This window comes from Macrobrachium nipponense, chromosome 23 (assembly GCF_015104395.2).
Source record: "Macrobrachium nipponense isolate FS-2020 chromosome 23, ASM1510439v2, whole genome shotgun sequence".
Taxonomy (NCBI): domain Eukaryota; kingdom Metazoa; phylum Arthropoda; class Malacostraca; order Decapoda; family Palaemonidae; genus Macrobrachium; species Macrobrachium nipponense.
Genome location: NC_061090.1, coordinates 23,075,268 through 23,093,370, shown reverse-complemented (window position 1 = coordinate 23,093,370; position 18,103 = coordinate 23,075,268). Strand labels below are relative to the sequence as shown.

Sequence of the window (18,103 nt, the reverse complement as noted above, 5' to 3'; positions counted from 1 at the left end):
ATAAAGTCAAATACCACATGAATATAGTCGGTTCAACAGCCCCGTCTTTCGTGCAGTTACACGAAGTCCCACTCACGAAGTCCCACTCATTTCCATTTCTTAGAACTGTAACGAGCAGTAGTAGGTCAAGTACTGACTATAGGTAGTGCCTCACGAACTGCGATCTTGAAGTGGGAGAATGAGGCAAACTTACAAGTGGAACCGTTGTGTATGACAGAGGGTTATTTTGATCTCCTGTACTGGTCTGTACTCTTGTGTCACGAATTAATCGCAAGATTTGGCAAGTAGCCTTTTGAGATATGTTGTTAGACCCTCTTGAGTTGCGTCACTCTTAGTCGTGCGCGCCCACGCTCTGTCACACGCACGTTCGCATGATGAGTGTCAGGTTTTGGTCATAGCATGAATATATTTGCCTTATGCTATTATTATTATTATTATTATTATTATTATTATTATTATTATTATTATTATTATTTCCTTCATTCCTTCCTCACTCGACTCCACATCAGATCTTCACATTCAGAGGTAATCACATTTTCAGCCTAATCAGTTTATCAAAGCTGAAGGTTCTGCTTATCATATTTGATTTGCGTTTCTGATCCTGTTTGCTTTGTTATCCCACCTGCTTTTCTTGTCGTACCTGCGTTTCCTTTTGACATCTCGCCCTCGATGTCTTCAGCAGGGAATCTTTGTTTCTCTTCGTATTACGTTTTCAGAGCTCCTTCCTCAGCACCCATTACGTCATCCTAACTATCCTTCGTAATTTGTTCTGCCGACATGGTGTCCTTATCTCCTTTGACTCTGTGAGGACTCCTACTTGTCTGTTTTCTGTCCCGTCAGGCCTTCCTCCAATCTTTTTCATCCTACAGCGTCATGCGCCCCCCCCCCCCCCCCCCCCGAAGTCTCTGCATTGCATCCCTATAACACCTTCGCCCGCCGCGAACTGGAGAGTTGGGGGGGGGGGGGGGGGGGGGCTAATACCTGTCACCCTTCAGCCTCGTGCGATGCAGACAAAACACAACCTCATCATCCTCCTGTACCCTCGAGTTGGCCCCGAAAGGGACCTCCTTCCCTCCCACCGCCCCCTTACGTCATGCAGTTTCTGTTCCCCTTCCCCCTCCTCGTAGTCGGGGGCCACCACCACCTCCTCCCCCTATCCACCCCTGACCACCGGGATGGATCAATACTTTACCTTGCTTGCTTCGCTTCCTCCTTTGCTAGTGAGTGTATATTGGGCAACGACTGGACTCTTTATTACCTAGCTTGGTGGTTTTGACTTAGTCTGCTTCTTTTGTGTTTTTCTCTCCTTGTTTTATTGCCTGCTCTCTCTCTCTCTCTCTCTCTCTCTCTCTCTCTCTCTCTCTCTCTCTCTTTCGGTTCGGATTCGTCTTTGCATGGACTTTGGGTTGCGTGCATGTCGTGACGTCTAGTTAAGCTTCAATGGATATCTCTGTCTAGGCTTTGTCAGTAGCGCTCGGTCTTTAAGGCCATTCTTTTGTCCTCAGTTTTAGGAGAGAGAGAGAGAGAGAGAGAGCGAGAGAGAATGTTGGTAAAATACTCCTGTTGCTGCCCTGAACTTGACTGACCAATACAGTGCCAATAGCTCTGGACACGAGTTGCCCGTGTCCCATTGCAGGAGACTGCCAAGAGCAGACTACTGTCTGGCAGGGCATGCTGTGGCGGCTGCTTCAGACAGTATGGAACCAGGAAGGGAAAAGAAAACCAATCAATTGGTGGATTGGTGGCCGAAGAGGTTCTCGATAAACATGTCATGCTTGATTAGATAAACTTACAGGGCTGCGTTGAGGGTAGAATAGAATTCATATTTCTAAACCTAACTGATTGGTGAGAAGTAATGTGAAGGATTATAATAAAGTGTCCCCGTAACACTGTTGTTGTTTTAGATTTAGCTGGCCTTATGCCGGCACGGGCTCTTGCTCCTAGACCAGCCCGTAACCGTAACACGGACGAATAAAATCAGTGAATCTGCAGTTAAAATTACAAGGTTAATTCCTAAGATACATCTTATTTTTTATTTTTTGAAAGAAATAGGTAGCTTATAAATTGCTGGATCACAAGCATTCACTCCGGTTTTTTTTTTTTAGTTAAAATTAGGAGTTAATCCGGTTTTTTTTTTTTTTTTTTTTTTAGTTAAAATTAGGAGGTTAATTCCTACGATATTTTTTGAAAGAGCTTTTAAATTGTTGGATCGCAAGAATTCACTCCCCCCCTTATTTTTCAAATGTTAACACATTCATTCCAAATGCGAGAGACCATTGCACGGATAGACCCTAAAATAGAATTAATCGTTGGTTATGGTAATTGAAGCTTAGGGCTTCTTCCTATGAAGTCCCGTCTCTACTTCCGCACTGACGGAAAGGTTAAGATCCTAGTTAATGGCAAAGTTTCCTACCTCAGAGATTTTTGTTTCAGTTTAGGTTTTTTGTCTGATGTTTTTTCTTCAGTTTTTTTTCTGCCGTCTAAAAGTTGTTTGAAATGATAAACTGTGTGGAAGTGGATTTACGTTTAATAATGGGTAAATGGTGAATGTGAGTATACTCTGTTTTATACTAATGATTGAATTTCTTGTGGTTGAAAGGTGTATAAATACGCAAATTTACCAAAGTGTGGAATAAGGTTCGACCCTTTCAGCCAAAGAGCACAAGGTAATCATAGTAGTAAGCCTCAAAAGCAAAATGACAAAATTAGTTTTGTGCAATCTCAGAAAAATAAAAGATTAAAAAGTCCCAACCAAGAAAATGACACTAAAAGTACAACCCCCCTTTTTATTTTTATTTTTTAAAGAAAGTGCTCTCTCTACATTTTCAGCAAAAGACTCTGGTGTGGTGGGTGATCTTGTGATCTTTTGTTCCCCAACCATGTGTGAAGTCAACACTGATCCTTCTCTTGGCCAGTCGCCCCACGTTCTCCCTTGAAACATTTTTTTTCCTCTCTCTCTCTCTCTCTCTCTCTCTCTCTCTCTCTCTCTCTCTCTCTCTCTCTCCTGTTTCTGTGTAGTTTGCCTCGTGTAGTTTGGAGTCTTGTGGGATTGTGGCTACTAGTTTTTGCCGGTAATTGTATTTTTGGCCACGCGTTAAGCAGACTTCAAGATGATACTGTCACGTGCACGCGTGCTCGCATAGGCCAACCAATTAGGTTACACACCCGCACACACACACGTACACATACACACGTACACACACACACACGTGCACGAGCTCGCTCACACTGTTCGTCGACGTCTCCCTTGGAAACTGAGCATTGATGTGTCTGTCTAGACAGTCGCTCTCTCTCTCTCTCTCTCTCTCTCTCTCTCTCTCTCTCTCTCCTATTTCCTTTAGAAAATTAGCATAATCTGTTAAATCATACTCCTGTATTTAGTTTCATAAATGTCTCTAAAGTTAGTCTCTCTCTCTCTCTCTCTCTCTCTCTCTCTCTCTCTCTCTCTCTCTTCATATTTTTGCATTTTTGCACTCAGTTTTATTTACCCATTTAAAGGAAATCAATTATCGTGCATAAATTACTGAGGTTTTTTTTTTACCCATTTAAAGGAAATCAATTATCGTGCATATTTTTTTTTACTGAGGTAAACCCATTTAAAGGATCAATTATCGTGCATACATTACTTAGTTTTTTTTTACCCATTTAAAGGAAATCAACTATCGTTCATAAATTACTTAGTTTTTTTTTACCCATTTAAAGGAAATCAATTATCGTGCATAAATTACTTAGTTTTTTTTTACCCATTTAAAGGAAATCAATTATCGTGCATAAATTAGTTTTTTTTTTTACCCATTTAAAGGAAATCAATTATCGTGCATAAATTAGTTTTTTTTTTTTACCCATTTAAAGGAGACGAAATATCGTGCATAAATTACTTAGTTTTTTTTCTTACCCATTTAAAGGAAATCAATTATCGTGCATAAATTACTCACGCTTTTGTCATCGATTCAGCCGTTTGGTAGAATGCCTGAGAAGAAAAAACATTCTATTTGTAGTTTTTTTTTAATTCTGAAAGCAATAAAAAAAAATTGTCGATACTTCAAAAATTCATGAACTGCTGGATACCACTGACCTCACCTTGCTAACAGTCTGCCCTCTTTGTGACTTTGGCTGTTATGTCAGTCTCTTAATGTGTTTCAAGTCGGGACGGTTCAATCACGTGAGTCTACTTACTTCCAGCGGCTTCTCGGCATGCATTCATGATCACCCGTCCAGGTAGTGACCAGACCTAATTACTAAGGAGGGAAAGTTTTCAAGATCGGTCGCTTCATAAACACGTGAATGGATAGAGAGGGGGGGGAGAAAAAAGGAGGGGGGAAAGAAGAGAGGAGAGAGAGAGAGAGAGAGAGAGAGAGAGAGAGAGACTTGTGGATTACCTAGGCAGTTGTCACCTGTCAAGGAGAGAGAGAGAGAGAGAGAGAGAGAGAGAGAGAGAGAATTATGCTGCCCGATTATCTAGGAGGCACTAGTGGTCACCTGTCCTGCCACGCCCCCCCCCCCCCCCCCCCCCCCCCCCCCCCCCCCCCCCCCCCCCCCCCCCCCCGCCCGCCGCCCCCTGCGAGACCGCAGGAAGGGTCCAGGTGCCGGAATCATGAGATTGTCAATTTATGGACTCCAAAAATAAAGTTGCTATTTAAATATCTACTTCTTACTAAAATATTTATCACTTTTTATATGTGAATAAGTGTTCAGTTTCACAACAGTTTGATAAAACGAGAATTGGAAATGTAAGTCAAGTATATATATATATATATATATATATATATATATATATATATATATATATATATATATATATAATTTGTTAAATGTGTATTTACATATACATATACTATATTCATACACATAGATTCCTTGATCTTTACGTTATTTTCCCCGCTAGATGGGAAATTGCGAACCTAGCGCCACTTATGAGAAGTATTCTTGTATAAAACGTAAAATTAATCGCTTGTCGACAGCTGCCGGAGCTCAACTTGACGCCAACGAGCGCATATTGCCAAAACCCTTCGTTTGAGATAACGAGTCGTTTTATGAGTGACGAATAATCAGGGCGAATTGATTGGTCTTGTTGCAAGGCCTCTTGTTCAATGAGATCATGATACAGCTATTCCATTCAGTTAGAGAGAGAGAGAGAGAGGAAGGGGAAGGGGGAGAGAAGGGGGGAGAGCGGAGAGAGGGGGGGAGAGGGGAGGGAGCGAGAGAAGGGGGGAGAGAGAGAGAGGGAAGGAGAAGAGTGGGAAAAGACAGAGACAAAGAAAGATCGGAGAGAGAGAGAGAGAGAGAGAGAGAATATGAATCAACGGACAGTCTCCTCCGTAAAGGGAAGGTTACAGGCCCTTTTCAAAAAGAAAGATATAAAATCCGGTGACGTTTATTCTTATCAGCAGACTGTCGTATCATCCCTCTTATCTTCACTGTGCCGTCTCCCTCAAGACGTTGCCAATCTCGCCTAGGAATATTAACGGGTGATATCTTCAGTCGAAGGAGAAGGGACGATTGATGCCAGTCTTATAAGAGTCTAGACCAGTGTTTCCCACCATTTTTTTGGCCGTACCCACCTGATCTCCTCTTAAAATCCTGATGTCCCCTGTGGTGATTCACTGTCATTCTTAAATTCACGTGGAATAAGTCTAAAAGGCCTTAACTTTATCGAATCGCCCCCCTTAAAATCAAATGACCCGCCCCCACCCTTGGGAACGCTCACCCCCCCCTCTCGTTGGGAACCACTGTTCTTAGACGACTCGGGTAATGTTTCCAGTTAATGTCAAAATACCCACGAATGTGTAAATATTTGTTTCTTAACGTATTTAAAAAAAAATATATCGAAGCTTGCCATCATTGACGAAAGGAAATATTATTTTAACATGTGACATAATTTTTCAGTTATTATAATTTTTGTGAGAAAGAAGAAAAAAATCATTGATTCCAGAAATAAAACAAACATTCATTGATTCAAGAAAGAAATAAAAATTCATTGCTCTTAAAAAAACACCAAACCAAGTTTACTTCATATTTTCTTATATATGCTTCAAATACCTCTTTGAATACAATACCATTTCACGTGAACCGAATGAACTTGAAATACGACGGGAGAGAGAGACTTTAGTTCAGGTATACGTGAACATCTCTCGCTGACACCCCTGACCTTTGAGTCTTGGCCAACAATGTTGCCTGTTTGCCCACGTTATGCCTGTAAATATATCCCTGCTGCGAATGCATTTCATCCGTAAGCATATCTCGCGGTTTTTAAGGGTCGTACTTTGAAAGCTTGCGTGGGTTCGTGGCTGTCATAATTCTGTCGGGGTGAACGTGATTGTACCGCACAAGTTTTTGTTTTTATCATCGTTGCTGTGGTGGTGATGACGTTGGCCGTTTGCGTAAGAGCTTTGATTGGTAACACTGACAGTTATAATAGTTACTGGGAATGCAATTGACTTTCATGCCTTGATTCTTTACAGAAATAATGTATACCTTGATTCTTAACCGAAATGATGTGTGCTGTGATTTTTAATCATAATACTGCATACCTTGATTCTTAACCGAAATAATGTATGCCTTGATTCTGGAACAAGATACATTATGCCTTGATTCTCCAAAGCGAAATACCGTATGCACTGACATGTTTTTTTATATATATATAATTCTGGCCGTCTTTATTTCAATTTCCTTTCAAAGACTTGACGATCCACCACGTAATACCGCATATGCAGTTACTTTCTAATTAGATCTTGTGTTTTCGTTTTTGGGGTTGTATACCTTTCGGGGTTTCTGTCGATTTGATTCCAGCTGTAGGTCAAATCTTGGAATGATAAACGTAATTAGTTTTATCATTGGAACTTGGAAAGTTCAAACTAGGTTTAATTTTCATAAAATTTCATTTTTTAATTTGTAGTTATTATATGAAGTATTAATTTTATCCTTTATTTTTTCCCACTGGTCTGGTCACCCTATTAATGACTTGGTCTTGTGGCATTCTTAATATCCTTTTTAGTATTTGTACTGTTATTCTCAATATTATCACCATTATTGTAATTACTATTTTTTGCTACTACTTCAGCAACTGTGTGTGGATGTTGCCAATTATCGTTTTTATGGCTTTGTCTCTTGTATCTATATTGTTTTTGTATTGTCTCCACTTTGTATATCCCTTGTAAGTGTTGGCCATGAGCTGAAATAGAGATTATTATTATTATTATTATTATTATTATTATTATTATTATTATTATTATTATTATTATTATTATTATTATTATTATTAACAGTTATCCAATTCGACTGGGCGGTTTTCAATGTGTGTGGTTCCAGGCTGCATCCTGCCTCCTTAGGAGTCATTACTTTTCTTTATGTGCGCTGTTTCTAATAGCGCACTCTTCTGCATGCGTCCTGGAGCTACTTCAGCATCTAGTTTTTCCAGGTTCCTTTTATTATTATCAGTGATAATTAATATATAGGGAGCTGAAAGACCACGAATACAGCGGTACAATATTTTAAGAAAATTTCGGTCTACTTATATTTGGACGAAATCGTGTTAATTGGAGGTTGGTCTCCATCTCTGCTTTAAAACTTTGATCTCCCTGTGAACACGGGTTTGCGGAATCTGCTCTTTAAAGGTGCATTTCATTGGGAGGCTAGCTGATACCCGTACCGAACCTGCAGAAAAGTGTAGGGAGTGTTTTTCAGTATGGTGTTAAGGTGAATCGCTTAACTTATGCATTCGTGCGTGCGTGCTTACACACACACACACACACACACACTATATATATATATATATATATATATATATATATATATATATATATATATATATATATATATATATATATATTATATATATATATATATATATATATAACTTATATCTGTAATGTTATAAATACATTCTTTGTTTAAAAAGACTTCCTTTATAATTTCTGTAATGTTATCAATACATTCTTTGTTTAAAAAGGACTTGTTTATAATTTCTGTGATGCTATAAATACATTCTTTCTCTGTTTATAAAGGACTTGGTTTGTAAACATCTAAAATCATAAACATACCCAAGGGGAAAAAAGACAATTGGCCGAAATTCTTGGCTTGTCACTTCGCTCTCCTAAAGAAGCGTAGAGGCTTATCCTCAGAGAGAGAGAGAGAGATTTTTTACTATTCCAAAGGGCTCACAGACCTCGCATAAAATTATTTTTGTAGGTTGATGATAGAGATCGCTTTTGGCGAACGGCCTGAAACCAGAGAGAGAGAGAGAGAGAGAGAGAGAGAGAGAGAGAGAGAGAGAGAGAGAGAGAGAGAGGAGCCAAGTGTGTCGGTACTTCATCTCACCCTGTGAGATCGATATGGGATTGCAGTGGATGGGTGTTCCTCCCCGCCTCCCCCTTCCTCCCCTACACAGAGGGTCATGTGGTCCGTTGACTGCCAAAATTTCGCCCTCACCCTCTCCCCTTCCCCCTCCCCACCTCTTCCTTCCCCTTTCCCAGCCTCCTGTCAAGTTGAGATGTCCTCTCCATGTATAGCTGTACTCTTCTTCTTTGTGTCACTCTTGACTTCGAAGGAATTGGGTGCGTGTTGGTTGTTTCTCTCTCTCTCTCTCTCTCTCTCTCTCTCTCTCTCTCTCTTCGGAAACTAGGAGTAGAAAATGGAGGGAATCCAGGAAGAGGGAGAATGGAACTACGAAGAAAATGTGGAAGGAAGCTCGGAAGAGGAAAAAGGAATATACGAATAAATAGTGGAAGGAAGCCAGGAAGAGGTAGAAGGAAACTTTGAGGAGAAAGTAGAAGGAAACTTTGAGGAGAAAGTAGAAGGAAACTTTGAGGAGAAAGTAGAAGGAAACTTTGAGGAGAAAGTAGAAGGAAACTTTGAGGAGAAAGTAGAAGGAAACTTCTGAGAGAAAGAAGGAAAACTTGGAAGAGGAAGAAGGAAACTAAGAGGAGAAAGTAGAATGAAACTTGGAAATGAAAGAAAAAGTGGAAGGAAAACTAAGAGGACAAGGTAGCCAAGGAAACTTCTGAGAGAAGGAAGGAAACTTGGAAGAGAAAGAAGAAAACTAAGAGGAGAAAGTGGAAGAGAAACGGAGAGAGATCAGAGTAGACCTGATTCCAGCATCCAAAGCTTCGATCATTCTCTCGGGTTTCACTCGCTCGTCTTGCATTGGTCGCAAAACGCGCTCTTTGAATAATTAAATGCCACCACCACCACCCAGCGATTTGAAGGCCGAATGATCGCTTTAATGCCACCGGCTTGCAACAGAGTCCTTAATGAAGCTCCGTCACTGGAATGAGCGAAATGCATTCGGGAGAGAAAGCTTAATGACGGCCTTTTTGAAAGGCGGCTTTTAATTGGAACCTTTTTCGAGAAGGTGGGAAAAGGTTTCGGGGGTTTGGACGGTCTGAATGCTTCTGTTGATTGGTATGACCTTTTCGTTAGTGTGTGTGTGGTTGAGAGAGAGAGAAGAGAATTTTTGTATTCCAAAGGTTCACAGTCACCGAAATAAGTTATGATATCCCTACTAATGACGTTTTCAGAGAGAGAGAGAGAGAGAGAGAGAGAGAGAAGAAGAGAAGACGAGAGAGAGAGAGGAGAGAGAGAGGAGAAGAGAGAGAGAGAGAGAGAGAGAGAGAGAGAGAGAGTTTTGTATTTCCAAACGTTCACAGTCCCCGAAATAAATTATCTCTGCTAATGAAGGGTCTGAAACCGTAATTTTTAGGTTAGATTTAGAGAGAGAGAGAGAGAGAGAGAGAGAGAGAGAGAGAGAGAGAGAGAGAGGCGTAATATCGTGAATGACGTAACTATGAAAGTATTCATATTCTTGATAGTATTGCTAAACATACATGTGACTGCAATATTTCATAAAGTGCGTTGCATGTTGCCTTTGCTCCCAGTAAACCTCTCCTGAGGGATAAGCCTTTCAACGCATCCCTCCAAGAGGTGGAACATAGATCCTACCTACCTATGTGAACACACTCGAGAGACTGAGGGTTTTCAGCCCTGTCATAGGCTTATCAACAGCCAATCGAGCATCGTAAGAGACGGGCCTAGGCATCAAATGCACGGTTGATGTGAATCTGCTATAGTAATCTTAACCAGTGTGTCATCACTTTTGCATGATTTTGAATACCTCTGTGGTATGGTCAGTCTCTCCCCCCACCCCCAACATATAAAGATAAATTGATTGATTCCATTTCATTTTATGGAGCTTTCTCTAATTTGTATTAGAGGTAGACGACGAAAATTAACAAGATAGGCCAGTCGTGACTGATATATTATGAATTGTGTGACCGTTTTTTTTTTATTTAGATAAGGGATTTTTGGTGTGTTTCAAAGTATAAAGTGATTGTCGTTCTACCATGTTGGGGTAGAAAAGTTACATAAATGCTAGTGTTTATTTATTATATAGATATCCTATTTATATAAATTATTATAATTATGTATAATATATATATATTATGGTATATATAATTATATATTTAAATTTATATAATATATATATAATTAATTATATAATATATATTATTATTATATATATATATTAATATACATATATATATTATATCTAGAATATATATATATATATATAAATATATATATACATATTAAATATATAAATATATATATATATATCTATATAAGATAATTATATATTATATTATATAATATAAAATATATAATATAATATATATTATATATATATATAAAAATATATAAAATATATATATATATATATATATATATATATATATATATCTATATATATATATATATATATATATATATATATATATCTATATATATATATCTATTATATATATATAATATATATTATATATATATTATATATATATATATATATATATATATAATATATATATATGATATCTATATTATATATCTATATATATATATATATATAATATATATATATATCTATATAAATATCTATATCTATATATATATATATATATATATATATATATATATGATATATATGTTAAATAGTAGATATTAAATATATATATTTATAGAATTAATTAATTAAATATATATATATATATATATATATATACATCTCATATATATATATATATATAATATAATATATATATATATATATATATATATATATATATATGAGAATTTATGAACATAGAAAGCAATGTATATGGATCCTCAAAGACGCTGAATAATACAGTATTCTATTCCCACGGGTAGATTGGTTTAAGTCGACATCCAGACTTAATAATTACATGATTAATACGAGTTTGTTCATGTGCCGCAGGTCTGGTAAATTAACGTGGAATACAGATTAAATTTGGTAAGCTCAATGTGCTTACTGAGGTATATCTGTGTTTTCATACAAAAGAAAAGGCTTTACTTGGATTGTGGGGCTCCATATAACAATGCAAACTGCATTTTGGGAAATGGTTGGTTTCTCCAGCGGATAACCACAAGTGACGGTTACGTAAAGACTAGAAAGTTTGCCATGCATGATGCTACTATTGTATCTACAACTATTATATTTTATTATTATTATTATATTATTATTATTATTATTATTATTTATTATTATTATTATTATTATATACTAGTAGTCACAAATATCTGGGATAAGAATTTAATGCCAGCGACAGACCAGGAAAGATTTGAGTAGAATCTTTTTTGAAAACTAAAGATAAAGTTAATTTATGCAAGATTTGAAGGCATACAGTCGAGGTCATTTATAAAATATTTGAAGGCATACAGTCGAGGTCATTTATACAATATTTGAAGACATACAGTCAGTTAATTTGAACAATATTTGAAGGCATACAGTAAAGTTAATTTGTACAAGATTTGGAGGCACACTGTCTAGTTCATTTATGATAGATTTGAAGGCATACAGCCAATTTGTACAAGATTTGAAGGCTTACAGTCATTTAATTTGTACAAGATTTGAAGGCTACAGTCATTTAATTTGTACAGTTTGTGGCATAGTATTTAATTTGTACAAGATTTGGTGGCATAAAGTCAGTTTGTACAAGATTTGAAGGCATACAGTCAAGTTAATTTGTAAAAGATTTGTAGGCATACACTCAACGTTTTAGTTTATTTAAAAGATTTTGAAGGCAGACGAGTCAAGTTCATTATACAAGATTTGAAGGCATACATTCAAGTTAATTTGTACAAAATTTGGAGGCATACTGTCAAGTTCATTTATACAATATTTAAAGGCATACATACAGTCAAGTTCATTTATACAGTATTTGGAGGCATATTGTTAAGTTTATTTATAACAGATTTGAAGGCATACATACAGTCAAGTTCATTTATACAAAATTTGGCCATGGGGCTAAATTCTATATTCTACATACTCTACTACACAACATGAGTGACTACTCATAATGGTAGTAGTAACGGTTACTACTACAGTAGTAGCATTAACGGCAAATCTTGTAAGTAACCATCGCTTGAGGATATCCGCAAGAGGAACCGACGGTTTCCTCATCGCTTTGAACGGTTTCCCGAGATACTTTAATAAGGCTTCCCCAAATGTTGAGGTGTTGTCGTTTGTGCGTAGTACTTGCTTGTGAACAGGTCTGGCCCTCTGAGTTGAGCTCGATTTAATAATATAAAATTTTTTATTTATATTGATCAAGGTGTGTATAAATTAATCAAGGTTTGTGTTTACGTGTTTCTTGCTATTAATAGGGTTCGTTATATTTTAATTATTAATTTAACTTAATGGTCAAGGTTTATGTATTTTAATTTTTATCCCTCTTGTTTAGTAATGGGTTAATTATTTGTTTCAAAGTATAAAGTGATTGCCGTTTTACCATGTTAAGGTAGAAAAGTTACATAATTGCTAGTTATATACGTATATATATATATATAATTATGTATATACGTATATATATATATATATATATATATATATATAATATATATGTGTGTGTATATATAATATATATATATATATATATATATATATATATATATATATATATATATACACACACATATATATATATATATATATATTATATATACACACACACTATATATATATATATATATATATATATATATATATATATATATATATACATATACTATTTATATTAATATAATATATATATATATATATATATATATATATATATATATATATATATATATATATATATTATATATAATCTAGAAAGCAGTGTATATGGATACCTAAACAAAGGGACTGAATAATACAGTTAGTATTCTGTTCCCACGGGTAGGTTGAAGATGACATCCAGACTTATTAATTACATGATTAAAACGAGTAAATCATGTGCCGCAGGTCTGGTAAATTAACTTGGAATACAGAGTAAATTTGGTAAGCTCTCTGTGCTTACTGAGGTATATCTGTGTTCCATACAGAAGTGAAGGCTTTACTTGGATCTTGGGGTTCCACATATCATTGCAACTGCGTTAAACGAAAACCCGGACAAGAAATAATGGGTGGAAACTAGAACTGATGAGATACATCACATCCCTTTGTGGGAACTTTTTTCCATACAAGATATGTGACACGTGTAATAAACTGCCACCAGAGGTAGTTGTAAACAGCAGACAGTGTGGAAGAGTTTAATAAAAGAAAGCTAGACAAAATCATTAGGACACTATGAATGAACAGTAAAACCTGCTGCTAGTGATAAGTGAGTGCACACGATGTCTCCTCTTACGATGGACTTGATAAGCCTTAGAGACACATCCCGATCCTCCTTGTAACTTCTGCGGATAACCACAGTTGTGTAGGTGTAGATTTATAATTAATATATACTTAAGAGCATATATATATATATATAATATATATATATATATATATATATATGTGTGTGTGTGTATATATATACGTATAATATATTGGTTTTAGATAAATTACAAAATTACATACAGGAATAAATATGAATATAAAAATCTAAATACAGGAATAAAAAAAAATTATTTTATAGTATACATAAAGGTACAAAGTCAGATCATTTCTGTTTATACATAAATGTGTATAAATTAAATTTGAGTGAGTGAGCCGAGCGTGCGTGCGTGTGTGTGTGTGTGTGTGTGTGTGTGTGTGTGTGTGTGTGTGTGTGTGTGTGTAACGTAGACCATTTGACACACACACACACGCGCGCACGCTCACTCACTCACTCACATTTAAGTTATACACATTTATGTATAAACAGAAATTATCTTGACTTGTACCTTTATGCATACTAGAGAATAATTTTTTTTTGTTTTTTTTTTTTTTTTTTTATTCCTGTATTTAGATTTCTATATTCATTTTTATTCCTGTATGTAAATTATAACAATATATATATATACTATATTTCAATATTTTACACTACACATTGGATTTCTTCCTCACCACTATCATCATCATCCTCGTATTCCCTATTACTCGTCGTAGCATAATTTCAGTAACTAAGTCATTCCTCTTCTTCCTCCTGCAGATTATCCGAGATGCGGAGAAGTTGGCCTCCCGCATGAAGCACCGAGGGGCCTGTTCTTGCGACAACGACACGGGAGATGGCGCCGGCGTCCTGGTCGCCATTCCCCACCAGTTCTACGCGGAGAAGCTCGGGTGAGTGTTCGGATGCTGTTTGTACATTTAATTGTTATTTTTTTTATTTATTGTAATTATTTATTTGTTTATTTATTTATTTTTGTATCATTATCGATTCATTTACAGATTGTAATTATAATTTGTATTTTTCAGGGGGATATATTTTCATTCCGAATTATATTGTTAAGGGAGATATATTTTCATTCCGAATTATATTGTTAAGGGAGTTATATTTTCATTCCGAATTATATTGTTAAGGGAGATATATTTTCATTCCGAATTATATTGTTAAGGGAGATATATTTTCATTCCGAATTATATTGATGAGGGGAATATATTTTCATTCCGAATTATACTGTTGAGGGGAATATATTTTCATTCCGAATATTGTTAAGGGAGAATATATTGTAAGGGGGATATAGTCCATTCCGAATTATAGTTGTTAACGGGGAGGAATTATTTTCATTCCGAATTAATATTTGTTTGATGGGGGATATATTTTTTCATTTCCGAAGTTATATTGTTTGAGGGGGAGATATTTTCAGTTCCGAATTATATTGTTTTAGGGGAGGGGACAATTTTCATTCCGAATTATATTGTTGAAGGGGGATATATTTTCATTCCGAATTATATTCTTCTTTAAGGGGGATATGATTTTTCATTCCCGATATTATATAGGTTCAAGGGGGATATATTTCATTCCGAATTATTTCATTGTTTGAGGGGGATATAATTTTTCATTCCGAATTAATTAATTGTTAAGGGCGGGGGAATATTTTCAATTCCGAATTATATTGTTAAGGGGGATATTTTATTTTCAATTTCCGAATGAATTGATATAGTTAGGGGTTATAGTATTTTCCATTCCGAAGGGGGGGGGGGGGGAGTATTATTTTAAGGGGGATTATAATTTTCATTCCGATTTATAATTGTTGAGGGGGTGGGGATAATTTGCATTTTCATTCCGCAATTATTATAATTTAATGGGGGATATATTTTCATTCCGAATTATATTGTTAAGGGGGATATATTTCCATTCCGAATTATATTGTTAAGGGGTGGGATATAATTGTTTCATTCCCGCAATTATATAGATTAAAGGGGGATATATTTTCATTCCGAATTATATTTGTTGAGCGGGGGAATATTTTCATTTTCGAATTCCTATTGTAAGGGGATAATTAATTTCATTCCGAATTACTAATTGGTTGAGGGGGATATATTTTCATTTTTCCGAATTATATTGTTGAGGGGGAATATATTGTTCATTCCGAAGATATTAGTTAAGGGGGATATATTTTCATTCCCGAATGTTATATTGTTGAGGGGGATATAGTTTTCATTCCGAATTATATAGTTAAGGGGATCTATTTCATACGAAATTAAGATTGTTAAGGTGGGATTTTACATTTTCCAATTCGAATAATTGATTAGTTAAGGGGGATAGGAATATTTTCATTCCGAATTATATTAGTTAAGGGGGGATATAGTTTTTTCATTCCGAATTATATTCGTTCAAGGGGGATATATTTTCATTCCAGAAAAATTTATATAGTTAAGGGGGGATATATTTTCAGTCCCGAATTACATTATTAAGGGGGATATATTTTCATTCCGAAGTTATTATTGTTGAGGGGTGCTGGATTAGGGGGATAATATTGTTTTCATTCCGAATTATATTGTTAAGGGGGGATATTTTCATCCGGGGGAATTAATATTGTTAAGGGGCATAATTTTCATTCCGAATTAATATTGTTAAAGGGGGATATATTTTCATTCGGAATTTATGTTAAGGGGGAATATTTTTCATTTCCGAATTATATTGTTGAAGGGGGATAGTATTTTCAGTTCCGAATTATATTAGTTAAGGGGGATATATTTTTTCATTCCCGAATTATATTGTTAAGGGGGATATATTTTCATTGCCGAATTATATTGTTAAGGGGGATATATTTTCATTCCGAATTATATTGTTGAAGGGGGTATATTTCATTCCGAATTATATTGTTTTTGAGGGGGAACATTTTTCCAATTCCGAAAATTATTTAGAAGGTTAAGGGGATATATTTTCATTCCCGAAATTTTATTGTTGAGGGGGATATATTTTCATTTTCCGACTATTACCGTTAAGGTTGGGATATTTATTTTCATTCGGGGGAATTATATTTTTGAGGGGGACATTATTTTCCATCCGGGGGGGGGGGGGGGGAAATTATATTAGTTAAGGGGGATATATTTTCCATTCCGAATTATATTAAGGGGGAATGTTATTAATTCCGAATTATATTGTTAAGGGGGATGGAGATATTTTCATTCCTGAAAATTATATTGTTAAGAGGGGGATTAATTTTCATTGCCGAATTATATTCGTTGAGGAGGGGGGATATATTTTTCAATTCCGACTTTAATATTGTTTAAGGGGGATATATTCTTTTCATTCCGAATTATATTGAATTAAGGGGGATTTATTTTTCCATCTTCCGAATTATATTGTTAAGGGGGATATATTTTTCATTCCGAACTTATATAGTTAAGGGGGATATATTTTCATTCCGAATTATATTAAGTTAAGGGGATATATTTTCATTCAACCGTACTTATAGTTGTTGAAAGGGGCAATATTTCATTCCGGAATTATATTGTTTTGAGGGGGCTATATTTTCCTTCCGAATTAATTGTCTGAGGGGGATTGGGATTGGAATGGGATGGATGGAGATTTTCATGACCGAATTGGAGGATATTGATTTGGGAGGACGGGGATGGGGATATTTTTCATTGGACGGAATGATGGGACTGGGGGGATTGGATTGAATGGATTGATGGAGGGCTTTTCAGTTGGGCCTGGATAAGGAATTGGGGATCGGGTGATTGGGAAGGAATGGGATTTGAGGGACGGGATTTCATTACCGAATTTGGAGAGGAGGAATCGGAGGGATTGAGGAATAATGGGGGATATATTTTTCATTGCCGAATTATACTGTTGAGGGGGATATATTTTCAATTCCGGAATTTATTGTTAAGGGGGATAATTTTCATTCCGAATTATATTAGTTAAGGGGGAATAATTGTTTTCATTCCGAATTATATTGTTGAGGGGGATATTATTTCATTCCTTGAAGGGGGATATTAAGGGGACTATTTTCATTCCGAATTATATTGTTAAGGGGGAGGGGGAATTTCATTCCGATTTTACATTTAAGGGGATAAATTATTTCATTCCGAATAATTGTTAAGGGGGATATAGTTTCATTTTCAATTCCGAACTTATAAATGTTAAGGGGAATATTTTCATTCAGAATTATATTTGGGTTTAAGGGGGATATATTTTTCATTCCGAATTATATTGGTTTTGAAGGGGGATATATTTTTCATTCCGAATGTATAAGGGGAATCTTATTTTCATTACGATAATTATTAATTGTAAGGGGATATATTTTCATTCCGAATTATTAATTTTAAGGGGATTAGGGGGATTTTCATTTTTACGGAATTATATTGTTAGGGGATATATTTCAATTCCGGAATTTAATTGTTGAAGGGGGA

At 35.6% G+C, this 18,103-nt stretch overlaps 1 protein-coding gene across 1 annotated transcript in view; it reads left to right on the top strand.

The window, feature by feature from the left end:
* LOC135199441 (uncharacterized) overlaps positions 1-18,103 on the top strand; it is a 111,121-nt gene that overhangs the window by 15,886 nt on the left and 77,132 nt on the right. Inside the window, exon 3 of the mRNA XM_064227484.1 lies at positions 14,448-14,578. Coding sequence (XP_064083554.1) covers positions 14,448-14,578 — 131 coding nt within the window. The remainder of the gene's footprint in view (positions 1-14,447; positions 14,579-18,103) is intronic.